At 42.7% G+C, this 22,134-nt stretch overlaps 1 protein-coding gene across 1 annotated transcript in view; it reads left to right on the top strand.

Moving 5' to 3' along the window:
- LOC126251736 (arylsulfatase B-like) overlaps window positions 1-22,134 on the top strand; it is a 219,140-nt gene that overhangs the window by 62,485 nt on the left and 134,521 nt on the right. The window contains exon 2 of the mRNA XM_049952344.1: window positions 10,511-10,715. Coding sequence (XP_049808301.1) covers window positions 10,602-10,715 — 114 coding nt within the window. The 5' untranslated portion in view covers window positions 10,511-10,601. The remainder of the gene's footprint in view (window positions 1-10,510; window positions 10,716-22,134) is intronic.

Here is a 22,134-nt window from a genome sequence, read left to right as displayed (position 1 = left end):
ATAATTACTAATAACGTCCGACACGCGTAGCTTACAAATTAGACACGGTGGAAATGATTCGTTCTCCACTATATGATTAATTATCAGCAGGCATCTCCCACAGAAATTATGCTAATCTCATGTCAGCGGGATGTAAAGCCTATTTTAGCCATCATAGCTTGGATTCGAAGCCGTTTCGAAATCTTCACTATTTCAAGAAATTTCTGAAATGATGAAATATCATTGCAGGATGTGACGTTACGAAGTACTTCGATCATTACTGCCGTCATCGCTATTAACTGCTTCATTCTGCTTCTGCTACTCGCATGCTTGAAACAAACATTTAATGCTTCTTTGTCATTTTTAGAAGTAGTTCCCCAGAACCAGGTAAATATTTAGGTCGCAGCAAATGTTTGCGGCTTCTATGGCAACTTGACGGTAATGAGTAGTTAGTTAATTTAGTTCTTCCCATGTGTAGGAAATACTTTTCAACTTAATGTCGAGCATCTCCCATTCGTAGGTTGCTTTAAAATTAAATTAAGTGATAAAGACCTTGTTTCATAACATAAATTAAGTTGCGTTGCTTCATTTACTTGCGCTTAGCAACGACGCTTGTAAAATGCTAAAGCACAAGGTAAACGACAGTTTGAAACCCCGAGAATCTCAGCGTCTTCTGTTAACTGTTACGATCACTCTCTGCAAATGATTTGGTCGACGTGATGTATTTCAAGTAAGACAAGGAAGGAAATATTGTAAAAGATCAACTGTTTTCCTTTACAATAAACTCATTCTACGTACCTAGTTCACATTCTCGCATAATACTTAAACTACTGCATCCACTTCAACAACGTTAAAAAATATTTCTACGTTGCAAATCTGACATCCGATTCCGAGATCTTACACTTAATTGCCAACCAGTGATTCTAAGTGTGTGGAACACCAGTTTCAGTAAACGAATGCGTCGAAGGCTGTATACTACCGCTGTCTCTCTACAGGAAAACACGTAGTTGACTTACTGGGCTCAACAACTATACAGCAACAGTAATTTCGTGAGTAAACAGTACATACCAGTTACAAATATTTAATAGTGCTGTGGTTTCCAGCTCTGTATACTCCTGACCTAAACCGATTCTGCATTATTTCAGGCTCAGGTACTGCAGCGCCATACTGACGCCATCATATTGCTCTTAGCGCCAACTTCAATGATCGTTGCACTTGTAATCATTGAAATAAAAGTCACATGACTTTCCTGTACGAGGGGTTTCATTTCGTTCGTTCTTCCCTTCTGGGACATTAGTTTTCTGGTCAGTAAACTTTTCCCCTTTTAACCCCTGAAATACTGCAAAATGCGACCAGTAATCGCTTCACAAACCACTATTTCTTGCTGTACATAATATTTGTTTTAAAGTTGTCGTATGCAAAGGAATTTAGCTTTAAAACATCTTAAGCAGCAACGTTCGCAAATTTACTAAACATTAAAAGGTTTTTGTCCACGAAGGAAAAGGCTTAAAAACAAACTATGTACACTCAGGGCCAGGTCGATCTTTTGGTCTGATAACACTTCATTATAGTCTGCGCAAGAGGTATCACACGTTTTGTTCCTGTAGCTGTGCAAACCATTAGATCAAACTGAGTTTAACATTCAAGAGTATGTTACGGCTAAAAATACGAAACGTTTGACAGCCGAAGGCTGAGTTCGTCCTCAAAGTGAGATTAATTTGTAATAGGGAAACCAGGGCAGATGATTTGTCCTTGGCGGCCCAGCATTCGAAGCCGTCCACGTAAATGTTTACGATACTTCTAGTGTTTTGAACGTCAAACTGACATTGTCCTCCTCTATTAATATTTCTTTTTTTACAACGAATTAAAATTTGTCAAGTTGCAGGATTCGAACCCAATAACAATATAGTACAATCTCACCGCTTTATTTACTTCACAGTCTTACCACCCTTTCTTTAATCTCATTTTGTTCGTTTGTTAGTTATGGGCGGACGTCCCATGACACCCGTTCAAATTCTTCATTGATTCAGCAACTCACTGGTTTTATTACAAAGGGCAGCTAATACTCTAAACCGAACACGCTGAGCTACCGAGCTGGCTACCGCTTGAGTGAAGCGCTGTTACAGGCCTGCTGTCGTGTGTAAGATAGTCGACTAAAATATGATACCCGGAGCAGCATGATCTGCATCACAACGTGAATCTAAATTTTACCGTTCATCTCTGAAAACTGTGTCAATCTAATTACTACGTATGGCGTTTGGGTAAAACATACGTACATATACGCTATACTATAAACATAGTTAAAAGGGAAATAATTTATTAAATTCTTTTAGAAAAGCATGTAATCAAGAATTAATTTGACTTCTGAGGCGAAGGAAGTGCACCTTGTATCGCGCTTCGTTTCCTTCTGCCTTGTCAATATGTGATTACTAGTGAAATGTCACAGCTCAAGGAATTTGATAAAGGTCTTGCTCGTGATGAAGTTCGATACTGTACCAGCGGCAATTGCATGCTCCACTGCAATGACAAGGAGTGGCCGCGTGGTTTGAGGTGCCATGTAAAGGATTGCGCGGTCCCTCCTCCCGGAGGTTCGAGTCCTCCTCGGGCATGGACGTGTGTGTTGTTCTTAGCGTAAGTTAGTTTAAGTAATATGCAAGTCTTGGGACACATGACCTCAGTAGTTTGGTCCCTTAGAAATTCAGACACTTCTGAGCATTTTTGATAAGGACCGTTTCAGGACTAGCACATAAATTAGGAACATTCTTCAGGTAAGTGTGAGCACGTCGATCATTCGTCGTCGTCTCAACGAGAAAGGACGATATCGACGAAAATCGGCAGTCAAGGAAAACGTTGAAGGAGCAACGTAAGACTGGCGTGCAAGAGGAAACCGCTTTCGTACCGTGAGCAAGTTATATTTACGGACGAAAAGGTCTTTACTACTGCACCAAATAGTTCACTCCATGTATATCGACTATGTGAAGCGAGATTCGACAGAAAATATGTCCACCAGAGGCAAAGGAATGGCTGAACTGCTGTCACAGTTTCGGGATGGATGTCAGCAAATGGTTGCGGCGCTCCGTGGCAACTGGACCGTCCGTTTCCCAGTCTTCATTGCTGTTGCAAAATGCTGGAGGACGTAATTCGTCCTACTGCTCGTCGGAGATTTGCGGGAGGCAGAATAATCTTCCAACATGACCGTTCTCCTGTCCACACAGCGAACTGTGGACAACACTGGATTCAAATGAGCGGAGACGTTGAGCCGTTGGACTGGCTTCCCAGAGGTGTTCACCTCAGTCCCACAGGGCACTTACAGGCAGAGATGGAGAAAATTGTTAGGTGTTGACGACCAGCACCGACGACCTCGCCAGCGTTGTCTGTCCATGACGCGTGGAAAGAGATGTCACAGAATAACAGATTCGTCCAGCAACTTGTTGTCTCTAATACCCGGCAGCTAAATGCAGTTGTAGAGAAGGACGAAACTAGGATATGTTACTGAATTGTTGTATTGTTGGGGATTTTTTTTATATATATATATATATATATATATATATATATATATATATATATATATATATATATTTTGTCAAAAATGTTCTTCTCTGGAACCGTAAAACAGTAGGTTAAATTCTTCAATCTTGAAATTGAAAATAAATACGTAAATCAACATATCCAATGTCGTTAAGACAAAGTAAATCAAACACTACTTGGAAAAGTTTTGTCTTCTTTTGTTGTTTTTACTCCTCTTCTATGTTGTGGCTTCCGCCGAAAATAGACTTCTCCTGAGGCGCCAGACTTGTCAACACAGCAGATTTTTGTGCCAGTTAATTAATATGATGCACACTTCGTAGCAACTCTTTTAAGCGAAGTGCGCCAATCAAAAATTACATCTTTTTTACATGACGTGAGGTAACGAATTGAAGTAAAGCTTTGTATTTCACACTCCTTTTTAGATTATGGTACTCTTCCAACATATATTGTATATGGGGTGATTAATTATAATCACTTAAACTTTCAAAACGCTGTAGAAATAATACCACAGCGCAGAATGACCTCAAAATGGAACGATTTATTATCGAAGAGGGCGGAAAACGTATGGCAGAAGAAAAAAAGGAGTGTGAAAATTGATCAATAAATGGCGCTGTATGTGTCAGAATACGTAAATGAAAACACCTGTCATGCGCACGACCCATTGATGTTGGTATGAACACGCCGGGTACACGGCGTTTCCTCCTTTCACGTTTGCGACGTTCGCCATGACTGTCTCTATGCAGGATCGCGCTCTGCTTCTAAAGCTGTGTTACAAAAATGATTACTGGGCGCACGTGGCTCTGCAGAAGTTCTGGGCACAGAAGAGTTTGAAAAGAAGCGTTGGTCCGATGACTGCCGTGAGTCTGGAGAAAACGATTCGGAAATTCGAAAAGGCGGGTTCTTTTGGTGTGAAACCTGGTAGAGGGAGGAAACGATTTGACTCACGTCAGTGGAAGCAGTGGCCACAGCAATGCAGGAGGATACGACTGGTGGTGTGCAAACGTGTAGTGCACCGAGAATTGCCCGAACACTCGGCGTACCCGTGAGCACGTTGCGTGAATTCCTACGAAACATCCTTCTTGGCTTTCCATTCAAAATTACCCACGTGCACGAGTTGCTTCCTGTTGACCTGCCGGCAGGAGAGACCTTTGCTTTACAATTTCTTGCTCGCATGGAAGTGGATAATGACTGGACGTGGAAGATTTTGTGGAGAGAAGAAATCCACTTGCATCTGACAGGATATGTCAATACACAGAATTGTACGCTGACTCTAGTACTCACCAAGTAGCGGTGGGATGGGGTGGGGAGGGGTTTGGTTACGAAAACGCTGTGTAAATAATTTTCAAAGAGCTTATGGTACATCGGTCTGTTTTTATGAGCATTGTGAGCCTTCTGCAGGTACCACTAGTAATCAGGCTCCACTTCCTCCCTTTCGTCAAAAATGTAGTCGGTTGCCATTACCTCGACCCATGTAAGTGCGTGGTGTTTGGCGAGGGGAAAGTAACAGTCATCCGGGCCCGTCCGGTTAGCCGTGCGGTCTAACGCACGGCTTCCCGGGCGGGAAGGAGCGCCTGGTCCATGGCACGAATCCGCCCGGCGGATTTGTGTCGAGGTCCGGTGAACCGGCCAGTCTGTGGATTTTTAGGCAGTTTTCCATCTGCCTCGGCGAATGCGGGCTGGTTCGCCTTGTTCCGCCTCAGTTACACTATGTCGGCGATTGCTGCACAAACAAGTTCTCCACGTACGCGTGTACCACCATTACTCTACCACGTAAACATAGGGGTTACAGTTGTCTGGTGTGAGACGTTCCCTGGGGAGGGGGGGAGGGGGGGAGGATGTGTGTGTGGGTGTGTGAAGTACCGATAAAGGGAAGTGGAAAACAAATGAAACTTTACAGGACAGGACAGGATGTAAGGGGTTATTTCAGTGATTACAGAAAGAGTAGAATTTACAATGAACACTTACCACTATTATTAATCAACACAGCAAACTGACGTTGAACCCACTATGGCCCGAATGCGTGCACTATTATGGTTGTGGAGGTTGTCGTGGTGCAGTTGTACCCTCTCATTAGGCAAGCTGACCCACAGCTGTTGTATCTTATGCTTGATACTGGCTCTCAGACGGAGATGACGTCTGAGATGGAACCACACATGTTCGGGCCCTGACTTGGGGATCTGGCCATCCAAGGAAATACAATATCACACATACATTTCATAGAGGCACGTTCCATGTGCGGACGACCATTGTCCAGTTATAAATGTCACCAAATTATTGTCGTATGGGAAGCAGCACAAGGCAACGCGGGATGTTGGTGCCGTACCATTGCATCCTCAGAGTTGGCTCAGTCACTAAGAGCTGTGACCTGAATTCATATGCGATGGCTCTCCACACCACTACACTAGGAGTAAAATCGCTGTGAGGGTGGATCATGTTCCCAGTTCACCACAGTACTTACCGACGATTGTGACCAAGGGTGTTACACGACCGCAACTCATCGCTGAACTCGATGCGATGCCGTTCATCAGTAGTGCGTGCCTCCCGGTCATGGCATCGCTTCAAAATCTGCCATTTGTGTAGTGGTGTTAACAGCACCCTAAGCAAGGATCGGTAATTCCCTAGTCCAGCTGCTGCTGGGTTCTGACCATTGGTGTGGGGTGACACAGAATGTTCCAGTGAGTCAGTTACTGTTCTGGGATAACAGACACAGCTGTGAGGGGGTCACGACGTGCGTTGTGTGCAGTACAGCAATCTTACTCTTCTTTCGTTAGACACAGACGAATGGAACACTGACGATGAATAGCCTGCCCTGAGACGTTCCCCTGCAGTCTGACATCGGGCCACGGTCACATCTGAATGCTACACAAATCTGAATACTGCAGGATTCGACCAGCTGGTCACATGAAGACCCACAACGAGGCCCCTTTAAAACTGTGACAGGTGCTGATAAACTTTGTCTCTCACCAGTACGCTCCATCTCGGCATGATGCACAGTGATCACACATCTGGCGCTTTTCACCCTCCTTAAATACCATACCAAGCCTGGAAACACAACTAACTCTGGTATCCATTCTACGTGCGAAAAACGTCATATGAATAATAAAGCTATTCCTTCCCTTATGTTAGGCTTTTACCATTGCAATCCGCTCAGCCTGAATGCACAATTACTGAAGGTTTTAATTTTAAATTTGACGTCGGGTAACAAATGAAAAAAGAAGTATTTGTTTCGTGTGATATAATTACAGCCCAACAACTTTCGAATTTTTTCCGTTACTTATTTTGCAAAATCCTACTCCTCGCCAAATTTGATCATTGTAAATCAACGGGAAGTACTCTATAGGTTTTCGTGAGTCACTTTGTGAGTACCGAAAAGTACAAGCTAAACGGCCATAGATTTTGGGTGCATTCACTTATAAGCGTATATTTATTACACCACCAAGTACCAATAGACCTTAGTATATGGCGTAAATGTCCACTCTATAAGTCTAGCCGTCTCTCAGAAAAAGGGGTCTTAACAGATAGAGAGAAAATGAATGTGTGGAAAACACTGCCAAAGAAAAGGGACAGGATGATAGGACATCTCTAATGACGTCAATGGTGACTTCCATGGTACTACAGGGGGCTGTAGCGGTCAAAAACTGTAGAGGAACGCAGAGATTGGCATACATTCAGCAAATAATTGAGGACGTAGGCTGCAAGTGGTACTCTGAGATGAAGAGGTTGACACAACCAGTCAGAAGACCGATCACCCAAAAAAAAAAAAAAGTTAAAAACTTAAAAAAAGTGGACAAGCAGAGAGTGAGTCAGGTAAGGAACGACAATGTTTTCCGTGAAATATAATAATAACTTCAGAGTTTCCAGTTTCTTTTCCTGTGGTTATACTGTGAAACCTTTCTTCTTACTAAATGGTTCTAGGCCAACGAGAAGTATCCTATACGTTTTAAGGGGCTCCGGAAAGGCTCAAAATCATGAAAAGTTCAATTTTTACTTTTTTGCGTTTTCTGAATCTGCAGACTATTACCTTATATATCTATATAATTTATTCAATTCCGAAGACTACAACTATTTTTAAATTTTTTTTGAAATGTGTTCTACATGGGCGTGACCCACTGTGGCGCTGTTAAACTGCTGTCAAATGGTGTTATTATTAACGTCCGTGTTCATCAGGTACATTTTAGTGATGTGAGATAAAGTATGTGTTGTGGCTAACCTGTGATGGTTCAATATATATCGCTGGTGTGACTGTCGATTGTTTCATGTTTATTTACTCTGTCGTTATCTCGAAAATATTCGTAATTAATTCTGTTTCTTGAGTCTCTCTTTTGTTGAAGTATAATAATGAGTAAAAGTAAAGTTATTAGAAATCCTCTGAAGGCTTTTAAGAAAAGGAGAAATGTTGGAAAGACAAAGGTATGTGTTATTACTGGAAACAATAAAGACGATGAAAATCCCCAAAATAGCTTGTGTCCCAAAGAAGAAGACAGTTGGTGTAAATATAACAAAGGATTGCTAACTGGTGAAGTGTACACTCATAAGCATAGTCAGCCTCATGCAATAATGGAGGTGATAAAACCTATTTTCAGAGACTTAGCAGCACCTGAACTGTTGAAAATGTGTATTCACGGAAAAACTCAAAACGCAATGAAAGTGTAAATAGTGTTATATGGTCGAGAATCCCCAAGACTGTATTTGTTGGAATAGAAACACTTCACTTTGGTGTGTATGATGCTGTTGCGACTTTCAATGATGGCAACATTGTAAGGTGCAAGGTATTTAGAAATATGGGAATGGAGATAGGTTCTAACATGGTACGAGCGATGCTTGCTTTAGACAAGGAACGCCTTCGGGCTGCAGACGGGGCTGTAAAGAGTCTAGAAATACAAGCAAGAGTAAACAGGAGGAGGAACAAGAGGAAGCTGGAGGAGGAGTTTGCAGAGGATGAAGATAATCCATCCTATGGACCTGGAATGCACTAAAAAGTTAATCCAATCTTTGTCGCTCGATTCCCAAAACTTTTATTTTCTCATACTAATTACATGTTTTCTAAGGATCTTCCAAACATATTTGTTTCAAACTTTCAGTAAATGTTACACAGTACCTTCTGCATAATTTAACACAGCCTTTTTCCAAAAAACTGTATATTTTTGAATATATAAATAAAAAATTGCAAAAACATGTTGTGAATTTTCATTACAATTGAAAAAAATCATCTTTAATAACTGAACTAAAATTTTGTAAAATCCCTGTGTTACGTTGTAGCCCATATTCCAATAAATAATGTGTAAAAAGTTCAACTTCCTACCTCAAATACTTTGTGAGGAAAGATGTAATTTATAAGCGTTATTTTAACATTGCAAGTATAGGGCGTTCCGGAGCCCCTTAATATGTGAGTTTGCGAGTAAGTGTCAGAATATGTGACGTATATGCCAGTATGGTTTTACTGCACTGACATAGAATCTTCAATGTTTCACAGAACCAATGGATCATAGACCTCAGTATCTAATATACCTTTCAACCTGGTACACGAACTCATACCTGAGAAACAGGATTTGTGACAGGTATGGCAGTTAACCTACTTTTGTGGTAAGGTGGTTTTCTGAATCAAATGCGTCGGATCTTAATTGCGAAAAGAGACGCGCTCGACGTTTGTCGATTACAGCGCTATCTACCACAAGTGGTAAACAATTGTTTCGGTAGACCGTAAATACTCTTTGTCTGGAATCCGAATATGCAATGAAATGTAAGGTTCACACTTCAAAATTCGAGGTTGACCCCACCCATGAAGGAGGGATGATTGGTAGGCGACCATTTGCAGCACAGACAGATGTCTCTTTTACTTACACAAGGCTATTCAAAAAGAAATAACAAAACATTTATTGCTTCCGAACTACAAAATATAGAAAGACCATTACAACGTTCCTAGAAAGAGAAAAGTTCAAATTTCTATACATTCAGAGTGAGCACCATGTGCCACACAACAAATATCATAAACGGTGGTCCAACTCGTGCCACACACGAAGCAGCTGGTCTCTCGTTATCGAATTTACAGTTTCAACAATGCGATGTCGCAGACTTTCAAGAGTGTCAGGCACAGAGGGGCATAAAAAACGAGGTGTTTTACGCGAACCCACAGATAAAAGCCACAAAGTGTGAGGTGTGGAGACCTGGGACGCCAGCGGTGATGAGATCATCTTCTGCTCCTCCTCGTCCAATGGCTCCAATGGCTCAAATGGTTCTGAGCTCTATGGGACAACTTCTGAGGTCATCAGTCCCCTATAACTTAGAACTACTTACACCTAACTAACCTAAGGACATCACACACATCCATGCCAGAGGCAGGATTCGAACCTGCGACCGTAGCGGTCGCGCGGTTCCAGACTGTAGCGCCTAGAACCGCTCGGCCACTCCGCCCGGCAACGTCCAATCCATCGTCCTGGAATGGTGTCACTCAGGTAACGTCGGCTTAGAGAATTTCTCACATTGAATCCATAAGAAATTGAACTTTTATCTTGCCAGGAACGTTGGAATTGTGTTTCTATCTTTCGTAGTTTGAAAGCAAAGTATTTGAAATCTGACCCTTCTTTCTGAATAAAGTTGTTTTAGCTGTTCACCAAGAAAACGTTTAGTTGTCTCAAGTTGCGACAAGCACCCTGTATACTTTCTTTGCCGTGTTACGCTCACGCATGAATTCCGTCACGCGGTGGATTGGGATCATTATCTTTTAACTCATCGGTGTATAGTTACACCTCGTATCCTTAAAAATTGCTACTTTAAATGACATTATTTTCGTAACGATAAAAATGCGATGAATTAATCGACGTTGGGCCTCACGTGAATGGATGAGCAGCACTTGTCTTCACCTCTGCATTAGGTAAACCGAATTGCAGGTATCTTCTAATAAAACAGAGGTAACGCACCTGACTAGGCAGAGACGTACTACAACTATTGGGCATTTTTCCTGGATACTTACCATTGAGTTAAAACTGGTATCTTTCTTTTTCAGAGTGAAGGAATAGTGTTGATCCTGGCCGACTGCTCGCCAGAATCCATTCAACAGTGGACTTCACTGCTTTCACTAAACAGACGCCTGCAATATGAAGACGTCGTTGGCAGTCGCGTTGCTCGTGGCTAGCTTCGCAGCCACGTCCGTCAGTCACCACACGTCCTGTAGGTCTCCGCACATAATTTTCATCATCGTCGACGACATGGTAAGTTACGTACACAAGCGCTTTATTCCATTAGTACCAGCTTCATAATAGTTCATTTTCGTCAGAGCATTGGACTTTTTTAAAAATTTAGTTCCTTTAACATACGTTGAAGCGCCAAAGGGGCTGGTATAGGCGTGCCTATTGAAATACAGAGATATATCAACAGGCAGAATACGGCGCTGCGGTCGGCAATACTTATATAAAACAACAAGTGTCTGGAGCAGTTATTAGCTCGGTTAAAGCTGCTACGATGGCAGATTATCAAGATTTAAGTGAGTTTGAACGATGGGACACAGGATCTCCGAGGTAGCGATGAAGTGGGAATTTTCCCGTACGACCACTTTACGAGTGTACCGTGAATAAATGGTTCAAATGGCTCTGAGCACTATGGGACTCAACTGCTGTGGTCATCAGTCCCCTAGAACATAGAACTACTTAACCCTAACTAACCTAAGGACATCACACACATCCATGCCCGAGTCAGGATTCGAACCTGCGACCGTAGCAGTCGCACGGTTCCGGACTGCGCGCCTAGAACCGCGAGACCACCGCGGCCGGCGAATATCAGGAATCCGGTAAAACATCAAATGTCCGTCATCGCAGCGGCCGGAAAAAGATCCAACAAAGTCGGGACCAACGACGACGAAGACAATCGTTCAAGGTGACAGACGTGCAATCCTTCCGCAAATTTCTGCAAATTTCAATGCTGGGCCATCAACAAGTGTCAGAGTGCGAACCATTCAACGAAACAGCACCGATATGGGCTTACGGAGCCGAAGGCCCACTCGTGTACCCTTGATGATTGCACGACACATGGCTTTACGCCTCCCCTTGATCCATGAACACCGACATTGGACTGTTGATGGCTGGGGACATGTTGCCTCACTTAAAATTGTATGAGCAGATGGACTTATGTATGTATGGAAACAACCTCATGAATCCATGGACCCTGCATGTCAGGAAGTGAGTGACTGGTAGAGTTGTTGGAGGCTCTGTAATGATGTGGGGCGTATGTACTCGGAGTGAAATGACAACCCTGATTCGTCTAGACAATACTCTCACGTAATCATCCTGTCTGATGACCTGATGCCGTTCATGTCCATTATGCATTCCTGCGAACTTTGGCAATTCCAACAGGACAATCCGACACCCCACACTCCCAGAAATCCTACAGAGTGGCTCCAGGAGCACTCTTTTGAGTGTAAACACTTCCGACATCCCACAGACTCCCCAGTGATAAATATTATTGAGCATACCTGGGATACCTTGCAACGGCTGTTCAGAAGAGATCAAAAATGGTTCAAATGGCTCTGAGCAGTATGTGACTTAACTTCTGAGGTCATCAGTCCCCTAGAACTTAGAACTACTTAAACCTAACTAACCTAAGGACATCACACACATCCGTAACCGAGGCAGGATTCGAACCTGCGACCGTAGCGGTCGCGCGGTTCCAGACTGAAGCGCCTAGAACCGCTCGGCCACACCGGCCGGCTCAGAAGAGATCTCCACCATTTTTAATACAACTAGTGTGCTATTTCTTCACATTGGCATTCTCCAAAAACAGTTGCTGAAAATGATGAACAAACATCTAAATGACAAGATTGGTCCTTGCGGTGGGCCTCCGTGTGGGGATAAATGTAATCGGCGCTACCAACAAAAACTGCTACGTTTTTCTTCACCACGCAATTTTGACAGTGCAACTGCTAGATTGGTGGCGTTGGCAGAAATAAGAAAGCACGGAACTCAGCATGAAGTAGCCGGCCGCGGTGGTCTAGCGGTTCTGGCGCTGCAGTCCGGAACCGCGGGACTGCTACGGTCGCAGGTTCGAATCCTGCCTCGGGCATGGGTGTGTGTGATGTCCTTAGGTTAGTTAGGTTTAAGTAGTTCTAAGTTCTAGGGGACTTATGACCTAAGATGTTGAGTCCCATAGTGCTCAGAGCCATTTGAACCATCAGCATGAAGTGTTACAGATAAATGCAATATGTGACGAAACCGAACGACGGACCCGTCAGTTATTGTGCCATTTGCATGCAGTTACAGTTGTTAGCAAAATGATTATCGCCAAGCGTGAAAGTATATCGTTTTCTTTTCAGTTCTTACACTAAGGGGGATAGGCCGGCTGTTAGTTTGTTGGTGAACAGAATGTACTGTACAATAATAAATCAATAATTAAACATACAGCTCTAAAAAGGACAGTATATTTAATGTGCAGTCTATATTTTTAGTTGTCAGTGACGTCGATGTTCTCCCGTCGATAAATGGACATATCGGTGATTGTTGTCGATATACCGAGAGCCGACAATCATATGCTTTTAAATATAGATATATCGGTTTCCAGATATTTTTGAAGGTATCAATAGGCCTGGATGAAATGCCGCTCTGGAGTACTAGGAAGTGAGCAAGTAAATGTCCTAGCAAAGAAAGTATCTGTACATGGAGATGTTAAGTTTGATAAACTTACTGTCACAGATATGTTACAAGTACTCAGAAAATGGTTTCCATCGGAGTGGCAAGCAGAATGGTCGAGAACATCAAAAATCGAAGGCAGTCACGAAGCACTAGTTCACTGCACGATTCCTAGACTACCATGGCATAATAAGAAGAAAACAACGAGGATGTTCCCGACAGTTACAGCACGACTGCAGCTCGGTCACTGTAAGTTAAAGAAATACCTCTCTTGGCTCGATGCAACTGCAACATCTCTGTGCGTAGGCAGACAGGAAGAAATTCGAGCCATATGTCCCTACAATGCTCTCGGAACACGGATCACGTAAACGTACTTAAAAGCAATCTTGGCGATTTAGGTAATCTGCTCCCAAGCACCTTCCAAGCCATGTTAGCATCCAAATATTAACGTATAAAATACTGTAAGAGATTGTTAACAGTACCGACGACAAGGCACAGCTCTCACCGCTGATAATCTGTTGCTCTTGCTAATTAGAATGCCAGGAGAATACCAAACGCCGGTTCAACTGACCCTCTCCCCAAGTGCTACACAGCTTGACATGAACCACCTATATGTATGAGTCTGAATACTAGTGTTTCTGTGTGTATGACTGTAATACCAAATTCTGATTCTTTTTACACGGCCCAGTCACATTAATGTGGTAATCGCATATCACCGAGGTCAACGTATGGTAAACACTCACAGACGGCACGTGGCAGCAGTAGCAGTATACGGTATACAGGGTGAAAAGTATTTAAACCGACAAACTCTGGGAGGATGTAGGGGACATCAAAACGAATATTTTTTCCCTGACGTCATTTTTTCCTACGAGGATTGTTTAAACCGGTGGAGGCCGTATTACGATCTTCAGTTGTAGGCGGCTGCTGTCCACCAGTGTAGTAGTGCATTGTCTCTGTTTACTAACGGAGCGATACACTTGGATTGAGTACACTGATATGGCTGGTGCGTACTAAGTAGCTCACCACAACGGACGAGCTGCACAGCAGGTTTATCAACAACAACATCCTAATCTCCGTACCCCGCATCATACGACCTTTGCTGCTTTGTACCCACGTATGCGTGAGACCGGGTCATTTAGCAGATTACCTGGACAGGGACGCCGTCGCACGGTAACAACGCTGCAGTTTGAGAAAGCTATCCTGTAGCATGTTGAGCGGTATCCTTCAATCAGCAATCGTGTAATTGCACGTAACATGGGGACGAATCAGAAGAATGTAAGAACAGTCCTTCGACAGCAATCGTTACGTCCATTTCACTTACAGCGTGTCCACTACCTGGAACCAGTTGGTTATTCACCCAGAGCACAGTTTTTGCAGTGGTACCTGGAACAATGTGAAATGCATCCTACATTCCTATCCTCTGTGTTCTTTAACGATGAAGCAAAGTTCGGGCGTGATGGAGTCTTCAACATGCAAAATTCACATGTTTGGAATGAGGATAACCCACATGCCACAGTTACTAGCGCTCATAAAGAGCGGTTCTTTCGTTAATGTGTGAGTCGGTGTGGTTGGGGACTGTTTAATTGGGCCGTATCTGTTACCTAGGCCATTAAATGGCAGGAACTATTACACTTTTCTCGCCAGAGTATTGCCACAATTGTTGCAAGACGTCCTGCTCCCTACAAGACAACGTATGCGGTTCCAACATGTCGGGGCGCCGACACATTTCAGTCGTCGTGTGCGTCGAGTCCTGGACCGACGGTTACCAGAAACGTGGATCGGTAGAGGTGGTCCTGTACCGTGGCCTGCTCGATCCCCAGATATGTCCCCTGAGAACTTCTTTTGTGGGGGAGAGATGCGCAACCTTGTTTACGCAACCCCTGTTGCATGGGAAGAGGATCTGGTTGCCCAGATAGTAGCAGCAGCAGGAACAATTCAGGATACACATAGGGTTTTTGCCCGTGTCAGACAGAACGTGATCCGACGGTGTAGCCTTTGTTTACGTGTCAATGGAGGCATTTTTGAAAATCTATTGTAATTGAAATTGGGTAGTGTTGTCTATTGGTCATAACAAATGGAAAAGTGTTTGCTAGTTTAATTAATTTGCCGCCAGAGAAATATTCCTCTACCGGATTAAATACTCCTCATAGGAAAAAATGATATTAGGGAAAAGTATTTGTTTTGCTGTCCCCTAGAACCTCCCACAGAGTGTCGGTTTAAATACTTTTCACCCTGTATGAAGCGTGTCTGGAGGACGCGGAAATGGACTCGCTGCCGAAATGCGGAAATGGAGAGATTTATGTGACGTCTAAGAGAATAAAATCAGGCTTTCAGGCCGACGGTGGAAGTATATCCGAAACGACAAAGCTTCTAAACCGTTAGCTTGCCGCCTTGGTAGAAGTATACCGTGCTTATCAAAGTGGCGCTATCAGAACTCTGCACCGAGGCAACTGTGCTGCTTCAGGGTCAAGGGGTGAACGACAGATGCGGAGGTAAGTGCGGGCGAACAGACGTTCAACTGTTGAGCAACTGACAACCCAGACCACCGAAGCGTCTCTACAACAACCGTGCAGCAGACGCTGCTGCGTACGGGGCTCGGCAGTTGGCACCCGATCTATGCTCCCCCGCTCACTGCTCTCGACTGGTGACGAAGGCTGGAATTTACGTGCCAGTACCGCGAATGGAAGTCCAGTGAACCGCGACAGGTGGCCTTTTCAGGTGAATAACGTTTTATGTCCCATCGACGTTAAACGTCTAAAAGCGAACACTCTGCAACGAGCATCGTAAGTATCGATGCCGGAGGAGGGAGCTTTATGTTTTGCAGAATTTTTCGTGGCATTCCATGGGTGATCTCGACGTTCTGTAAGGCGCAGTGGATCAACACATGTATGCATCTATCGTTCGGGACAATGTCCACCCCAACATGCAGTTTGTTGTTCCTTAGCAGGATGGCATCTACTAGCAGGACAATAGAACATGTCACACAGCTCGTAGTGTAAGTCCGTGCTTCGAAGAGCATCAGGATGAATTTACCGGCCGCGCGGGACTAGCCGAGCGGTTCTGTGGTGAACGTGTGGGTGCTATTCTGTCATTCTGAGCAACGGACTAATCTGAGATGTACCCTTTAACCTGTGGCTCGTGCAAGATGCAATTTCTACCCCCACACTACTACAGAAGTCAGACAGACGCTCCTAACGTTCTAAAGAGAAATGCCTGAACAACTTTCAGCAATAAATATCTTCTGGAGTCGTAAGGGAATGAAACAAAAATTCACAAAATTTCTTATGTAACTAGTGGGATACTTGGGTACTGGAGTAGTGCTAGTTAGTGTAAGAAAAACATGAAACTAAGGAAAGTTATTATTTTTTTGCAAAAATTCTGAGAAATCACAATGGTACTTTTAGTTATGAACTGAAGTTACCTCTTAAGGATAGAATTCGCTAATGAAATTTCTATACAAAGTTTAAGATTGTTATTGACTTGGCAGAATGGCTGAGAGCTGTGCCTACACAACTTCAATAACTATGAGTTAGAATGTTGCTAGGTATGGTCGAGGCTGTCACGTGTGAAATGCAGTGAAGTATACTGTTGTGGAGGTAATATGGGGCTTGCAAGAGCTGTAGTGTACAATACCAAAAGCTCCGATGACTGCTGTCTGCGCCGCTCGCTGGTGAAAAACAAGATAACTTTCGTTCTATCTGGATTGACCTTCGCCAATCAAACTCTCCCTACGCCTCGATGAAGTCAAGGACTCCTATTCGCCCCTAGTGTAACTATTGGCGTGGTACACCGGTCAGATAACCAGTCCACCGCGATGCCACTCAAAAATTCACTCACAGACGTTTAACTATAACTCTCTCTGTTCACACCACACAATAAGTGTGGCGTCCAACACAGTGAACAACGCTTAATCGCAAGGACTCAATATAGAGTCGCACTCCAATTCGCTCTTGACAGAGATGCTCTCCCAGTGAAGTACTGACGAATGACTTGTTCCTCGCTCTTTGAATACACGTACGAGCGCACACGCTCTCATTACGTGTTTTCGCTCCAAGAGCGACAACGGAACGGCCCCTCTCCATGCCAGATGTGAAAGGGTGTATCTTTCAGTCTCTTCCATTACTCCTTCAGCTCAAGGTGTCAGGAATATCGTCTGCCAATCAGCATTGTTCTTCTAAAACGGGAGAATGACGTTTCGTTTAAGGTGACCAGTCCGGAAATCTGTAGCATCGGCGTTTGGCGTTTGCTGTCTCCCTGTGAAAACGTCTGAAACTGCGTGTTATGTTTGTAAAGAGCGCGTAGGCTGGGTGCTCCCACACAATGTAGCAGAATTTGCTTTTAAGCCGAACACGGGGGCGTTTTCCCTTGCACTCGGGGAATTGCTGTCTGCTCTATGGGCGGTCACTGGCTGACGTAGATAGGTTGACGTCCTCTGAAGGGACTGGCCTCCTGGCGTGCAGTTTGCCTCTCCCGAACTAAAAGCTTTTGTGACCGTCGTGCCTTTAATGTGAGTGTGTACGCCAGCCTCGAGTATTTCAATCTCCACGCACACTGGCGATTTACTTGTTATTTGCATAACATTTACATGAATTCATACAACATTGACTTTATCTTATCGAGTTTGGATTCGAATGAAGCGTCTTGATGTGCGGAATATGATTGTGAGGGTGGAATATGTAAGCAATGTGGGTCAGGTGACCATGACGTCTTTTACATTCCTCCCTCCTTATGACAAAATTTTTGTCTGGGGATTGTGAATGCTGAGGAAAACGTTGACAAAGTCAGGCAAAAATTGTTCTTTTAGATTTTCCAATAAACTTTTCTTAGCCATTCTTAACAACTTTTTCTAATGCTTTCTTTATAGCTGTTGTTTCTATTTTTTAATTCTACAATTTATGTTTTGTTGTTAGGCAAATATAGACTTTACGAAGGTTGTCATTCTTGGTCGTTGCCAGTACATGCCTCTGTGTTTTCCTTTTTCATTTCCAAAAACAGTTTTTTCAATATTAATTTTTGTAAACTAGTTAGCGTACAGTGTATCATGTTTTAGTGTGGTTATATCTTTCCTTTAGTTAAGCTGCACGTGAATTTTCACAAAAGCTCTGTTGTGTGACTTTGTCTTATTTATTTAGGCATTATTTTTCTTTTTTTTTGTGTCACTGTTTTAAGAGTGAAGAAGTGTTTTTCTCTTTATTCCATCCTCTTTCAACCTATGATTAACCAAATTCTTTTTTATATAAAAAACTAACTTGGCTTTACAGGGATTTTTGAGATTACTACTTATACTAATTAATTTTCTTTACATAATATTTTAAATTCTCTACCACATTATGGGCTTTACATATATGATGAAATAATTACTTTTACAAAACGGGAAAAAATATTTTCACGAATATATCATTTTTTAACTCTACATTTATATTTTATCACTCTTTTCGTTCTATGCTGTGTCAGTTTCTGTGCTCGATGATCGCCACTGAAATGCTGGAAGGCATCGACTCATTTGTATGGGTGTCAGAAATCATGAGAGGAGCATTCTAGCATGCGATGCCGGGTCTTACTTGTTGACATTGTCATCATGGAGTGGTACTTTTAACCGATGATGATGACTGTGGTTTACTGCGTAAACGGTGATGTCTTGGTACTCCTCTGCTGTCACACCTGTGACAGTATGGCAGTTCGATGATTGTAGTTGACTACCGACGATCGTCACCCAGTATTGTGCTGTGACGTCTTGGTACTTCACACCTGGTTCGGTATGGCAATTTGATGATGTGGTAGGGTGGATACTGGTCATTTTGCTGAATCTATTTCTAGATAATGTTGGTTGGTAGTACTTAATATTCAGTTTGCCGTTCGCCTGTATTTGTTTGACGATTCAAGGTTTATTTTTGGAGAGGTGGTTGTAGTAGTTGCCATGCCTCAAAGTTCATGGAAAGACGTTTGTAGCAATTTGCTTTGTAGGATAGGAGAGAAAGGTATCTTGCTGTCTTCTGCCCTTTTTCATCTTGCATCTTTTCTTCTTCTCTTCTTTCTTGCATTCTTCTGTTCTTCTTGGGCTAGGAATATGTGAATTTTAGTGTAGGAGTGATATAGGATTTGTAGGATGTGACTGCCTTTCCAACTGTTACTTGATGAGTTTGTAGATATTAGTAATTTTTTGTACCTTCATTGTCGTCTCGTCGTATTATGATTCTCCCCACGCTCTTCTGTTGTGTAGGAGTGTCATGACATGAAATTCTGTGCTGCGCGTTGTCCTCCTGAAGTCCAACCTGGTTGCAACCTGCATATCCAGTGTGGCGTTGGTCTTCATGTTGTTGTTATTGCGCTAAGTGCTTCTCAACATGTCCATACCCTCCCCGTCGCTATCTCGAAGCATCTGGTGTTAAGGGAGCTGGTGATTGGTGTTGGTGGCGATGTCCCTTTTTTCGTTTAGAGAAATTTTTTGCAATGTTTTGTTTTATACAAACAACAAGAGATTTCAACTCCATACAAAGCAATGTTTATAAAAATGATGAAAATTATTATTTATTTCTCATATGATAATTTAATTAAAGCATATATCTATCATTTTATAGCCTACCACTTCTTCATTATTTTAATTGTTGAGTTTCATTTATTGTTGGTGTGCTTGTTGTAAATGTGTACTTGATACTACAAGAGATTGTTAGTGTGTATTGTGTCTCTTTTTCTTTTAATTAATATTGATTTTGTTGATTCTTAATTTATTTTTTGATTTAGAGGTTAGTACACGATTTGCGATTGCCCCTCTGTCTCTTTCCCTTTCTTCTCTTTTACCATTTCTTTCATTCACATTATTTTAGGTGGCTCACGTGGTATATGCCAATACTTTTACCTGTTTTTGGGTTCGTTAGCTCTATGGCATTTTCGTGAGCGATCCTGGAAATTATCATTGGCACTTTATAGATTTCAAAAAATTTTCTGCATTTGTTTTGACTCTCATATGAAAGGTAGTGAGTTTCACGAACACCTTTTGGCCCAGTGTGAAGCGTTTCTTTATGGCAGATTTGTCTTGAGTGGTCTCACGTCTCATTGCCGCTGAGCGAATGTTTTGTAGGTCAGAAGCGACGATTTGTCTATGTTGCTTTCGGGGAATAACTGGAAGTTTAATGATTTCTTATATTTTTTCTGGTGGATCTATATTCTTTAATACTGTAATTGGTAGATAGATCGTGGTAGTATGTGGTGTCTCATTGATTACTTCTTGGAAGTCTCGTAGATATAGGTCCCAAGTACAATGGTTCTTTCTCTCTATTACACCTTTCAAATAGGCTTCCTGATATAGCCGTCACTTGACTCCCACTATCTATAATTGCTTGTGTCGTGATTTCACAAATGTTTACCTTTAATATGGGTTGTATAATTGTGCATGTTGCGATTTCCTTTTCTTGCATCAAATCCTCTGCTATAGATTCATAGCTTAACCTGTGGATAATTGTTCCTTCCCTTTGTGTTTGTGTTTGCTTTGGTGTTAACTCCGTGAGGAAAACCGTTTGGTGCCGGCCGCGGTGGCCGTGCGGTTCTGGCGCTGCAGTCCGGAACCGCGGGACTGCTACGGTCGCAGGTTCGAATCCTGCCTCAGGCATGGGTGTGTGTGATGTCCTTAGGTTAGTTAGGTTTAAGTAGTTCTACGTTCTAGGGGACTTATGACCTAAGATGTTGAGTCCCATAGTGCTCAGAGCCATTTGAACCAAAACCGTTTGCGACCTCCCTGCCTCTTTTCGTCCTTCGCCGGCCGCGGTGGCCGAACGGTTCTAGGCGCTCAGTCCGGAACCGCGCGACTGCTACGGTCGCAGGTTCGAATCCTGCCTCGGGCATGGATGTGTGTGATGTCCTTAGGTTAGTTAGGTTAAGTAGTTCTAAGTTCTATGGGACTGATGACCACAGATGTTAAGTCCCATAGTGCTCAGAGCCATTTGAACCATTTTTTCGTCCGTTTTCGAGGTCCTGTCTTTTCTTTTCCTTCATTTCCAAACATTCCCGAATGTACTCTCTCTCTGTCTCCTCATAGTCACCCATTTTGTGTACATTATACGTCTTTTGTGTTCGTGGCGTCTGTTTTCTTTTATCTAGGATACTCTGCTCTGTTTTATCGCGTTCATTTACTTTCTTCTTGTCAAATATATTACTAAGTCCGGATAACAATTCTTCATCGCTTAATTCTTTAATATACGAAAGTGGTGGCAGTTCATCCACGCTTTCTGAATTTTCTCATTCTATGCTGTTTTCCCAGGCTATGTAGCGTAATTCAAGTGTATCTGGTGCTGACTCTTTATCCGAAATTTTCGTAAGTCCCTCTATATCGGAATTTTGGCTATTTTCAGTTTTTTCTAATTTTGATCTAGCGACTTCCAAAACATGACTGTCCTTTTTCGATTGTTTTAATGAATGGACGTCAGTTTGCCTAACCTCTTCCGGATTTTCCCGTCAATCTTTACGTTTTTCAGGATTTGGTGGCCTAATTTCTACTTCTGGTTTCCCTTTGCTGTGTTGTTCTTGTCTCTGTGGACCATAATTTCCTCGGTGATTATTCGCGCCCTCGTCTCGCCAGTTGCTGTTTCTAACATAGTGACCTCTTTCAAAGTACCCTTGTCCGTTGGCATTTTGATTCCTAAACCCATATCTGCCACTGTATGAGTGTCCATTACCGTTCCTATTTCGGTACCAATTATTCTGGTTATCGTTTCTATGCCAATTGTCTCCATTGTGCCATTGTTCTTGTCTGTTAAAATGCCTGAAATCATTGGTGTTAGGATTACGATTATTTATTATTGGAATATTCGTTCCTAGTCCTCTCCTTTTGCTGTTCTCTTTCCTTTCTTTTTTCTTTCACCTCGTTTTCTTTAATCGTAAATTCAAGTTCCCTTAAAACCTCTTTGAGTTCTTCGGTATTTTAATTTTTTTCCTACTGTCGCCTGTTGATACTTTACCGGTAATTTCATTCTACATAGACGTATAAGCTCTCCGTTACTGTATGGTTTGTCTAGGCATT

Source organism: Schistocerca nitens, chromosome 4 (genome assembly GCF_023898315.1).
Source record: "Schistocerca nitens isolate TAMUIC-IGC-003100 chromosome 4, iqSchNite1.1, whole genome shotgun sequence".
Lineage (NCBI taxonomy): Eukaryota > Metazoa > Arthropoda > Insecta > Orthoptera > Acrididae > Schistocerca > Schistocerca nitens.
The sequence above is the reverse complement of the archived record's forward strand: the minus strand, read 5'-3'. Positions and strand labels throughout refer to the sequence as shown.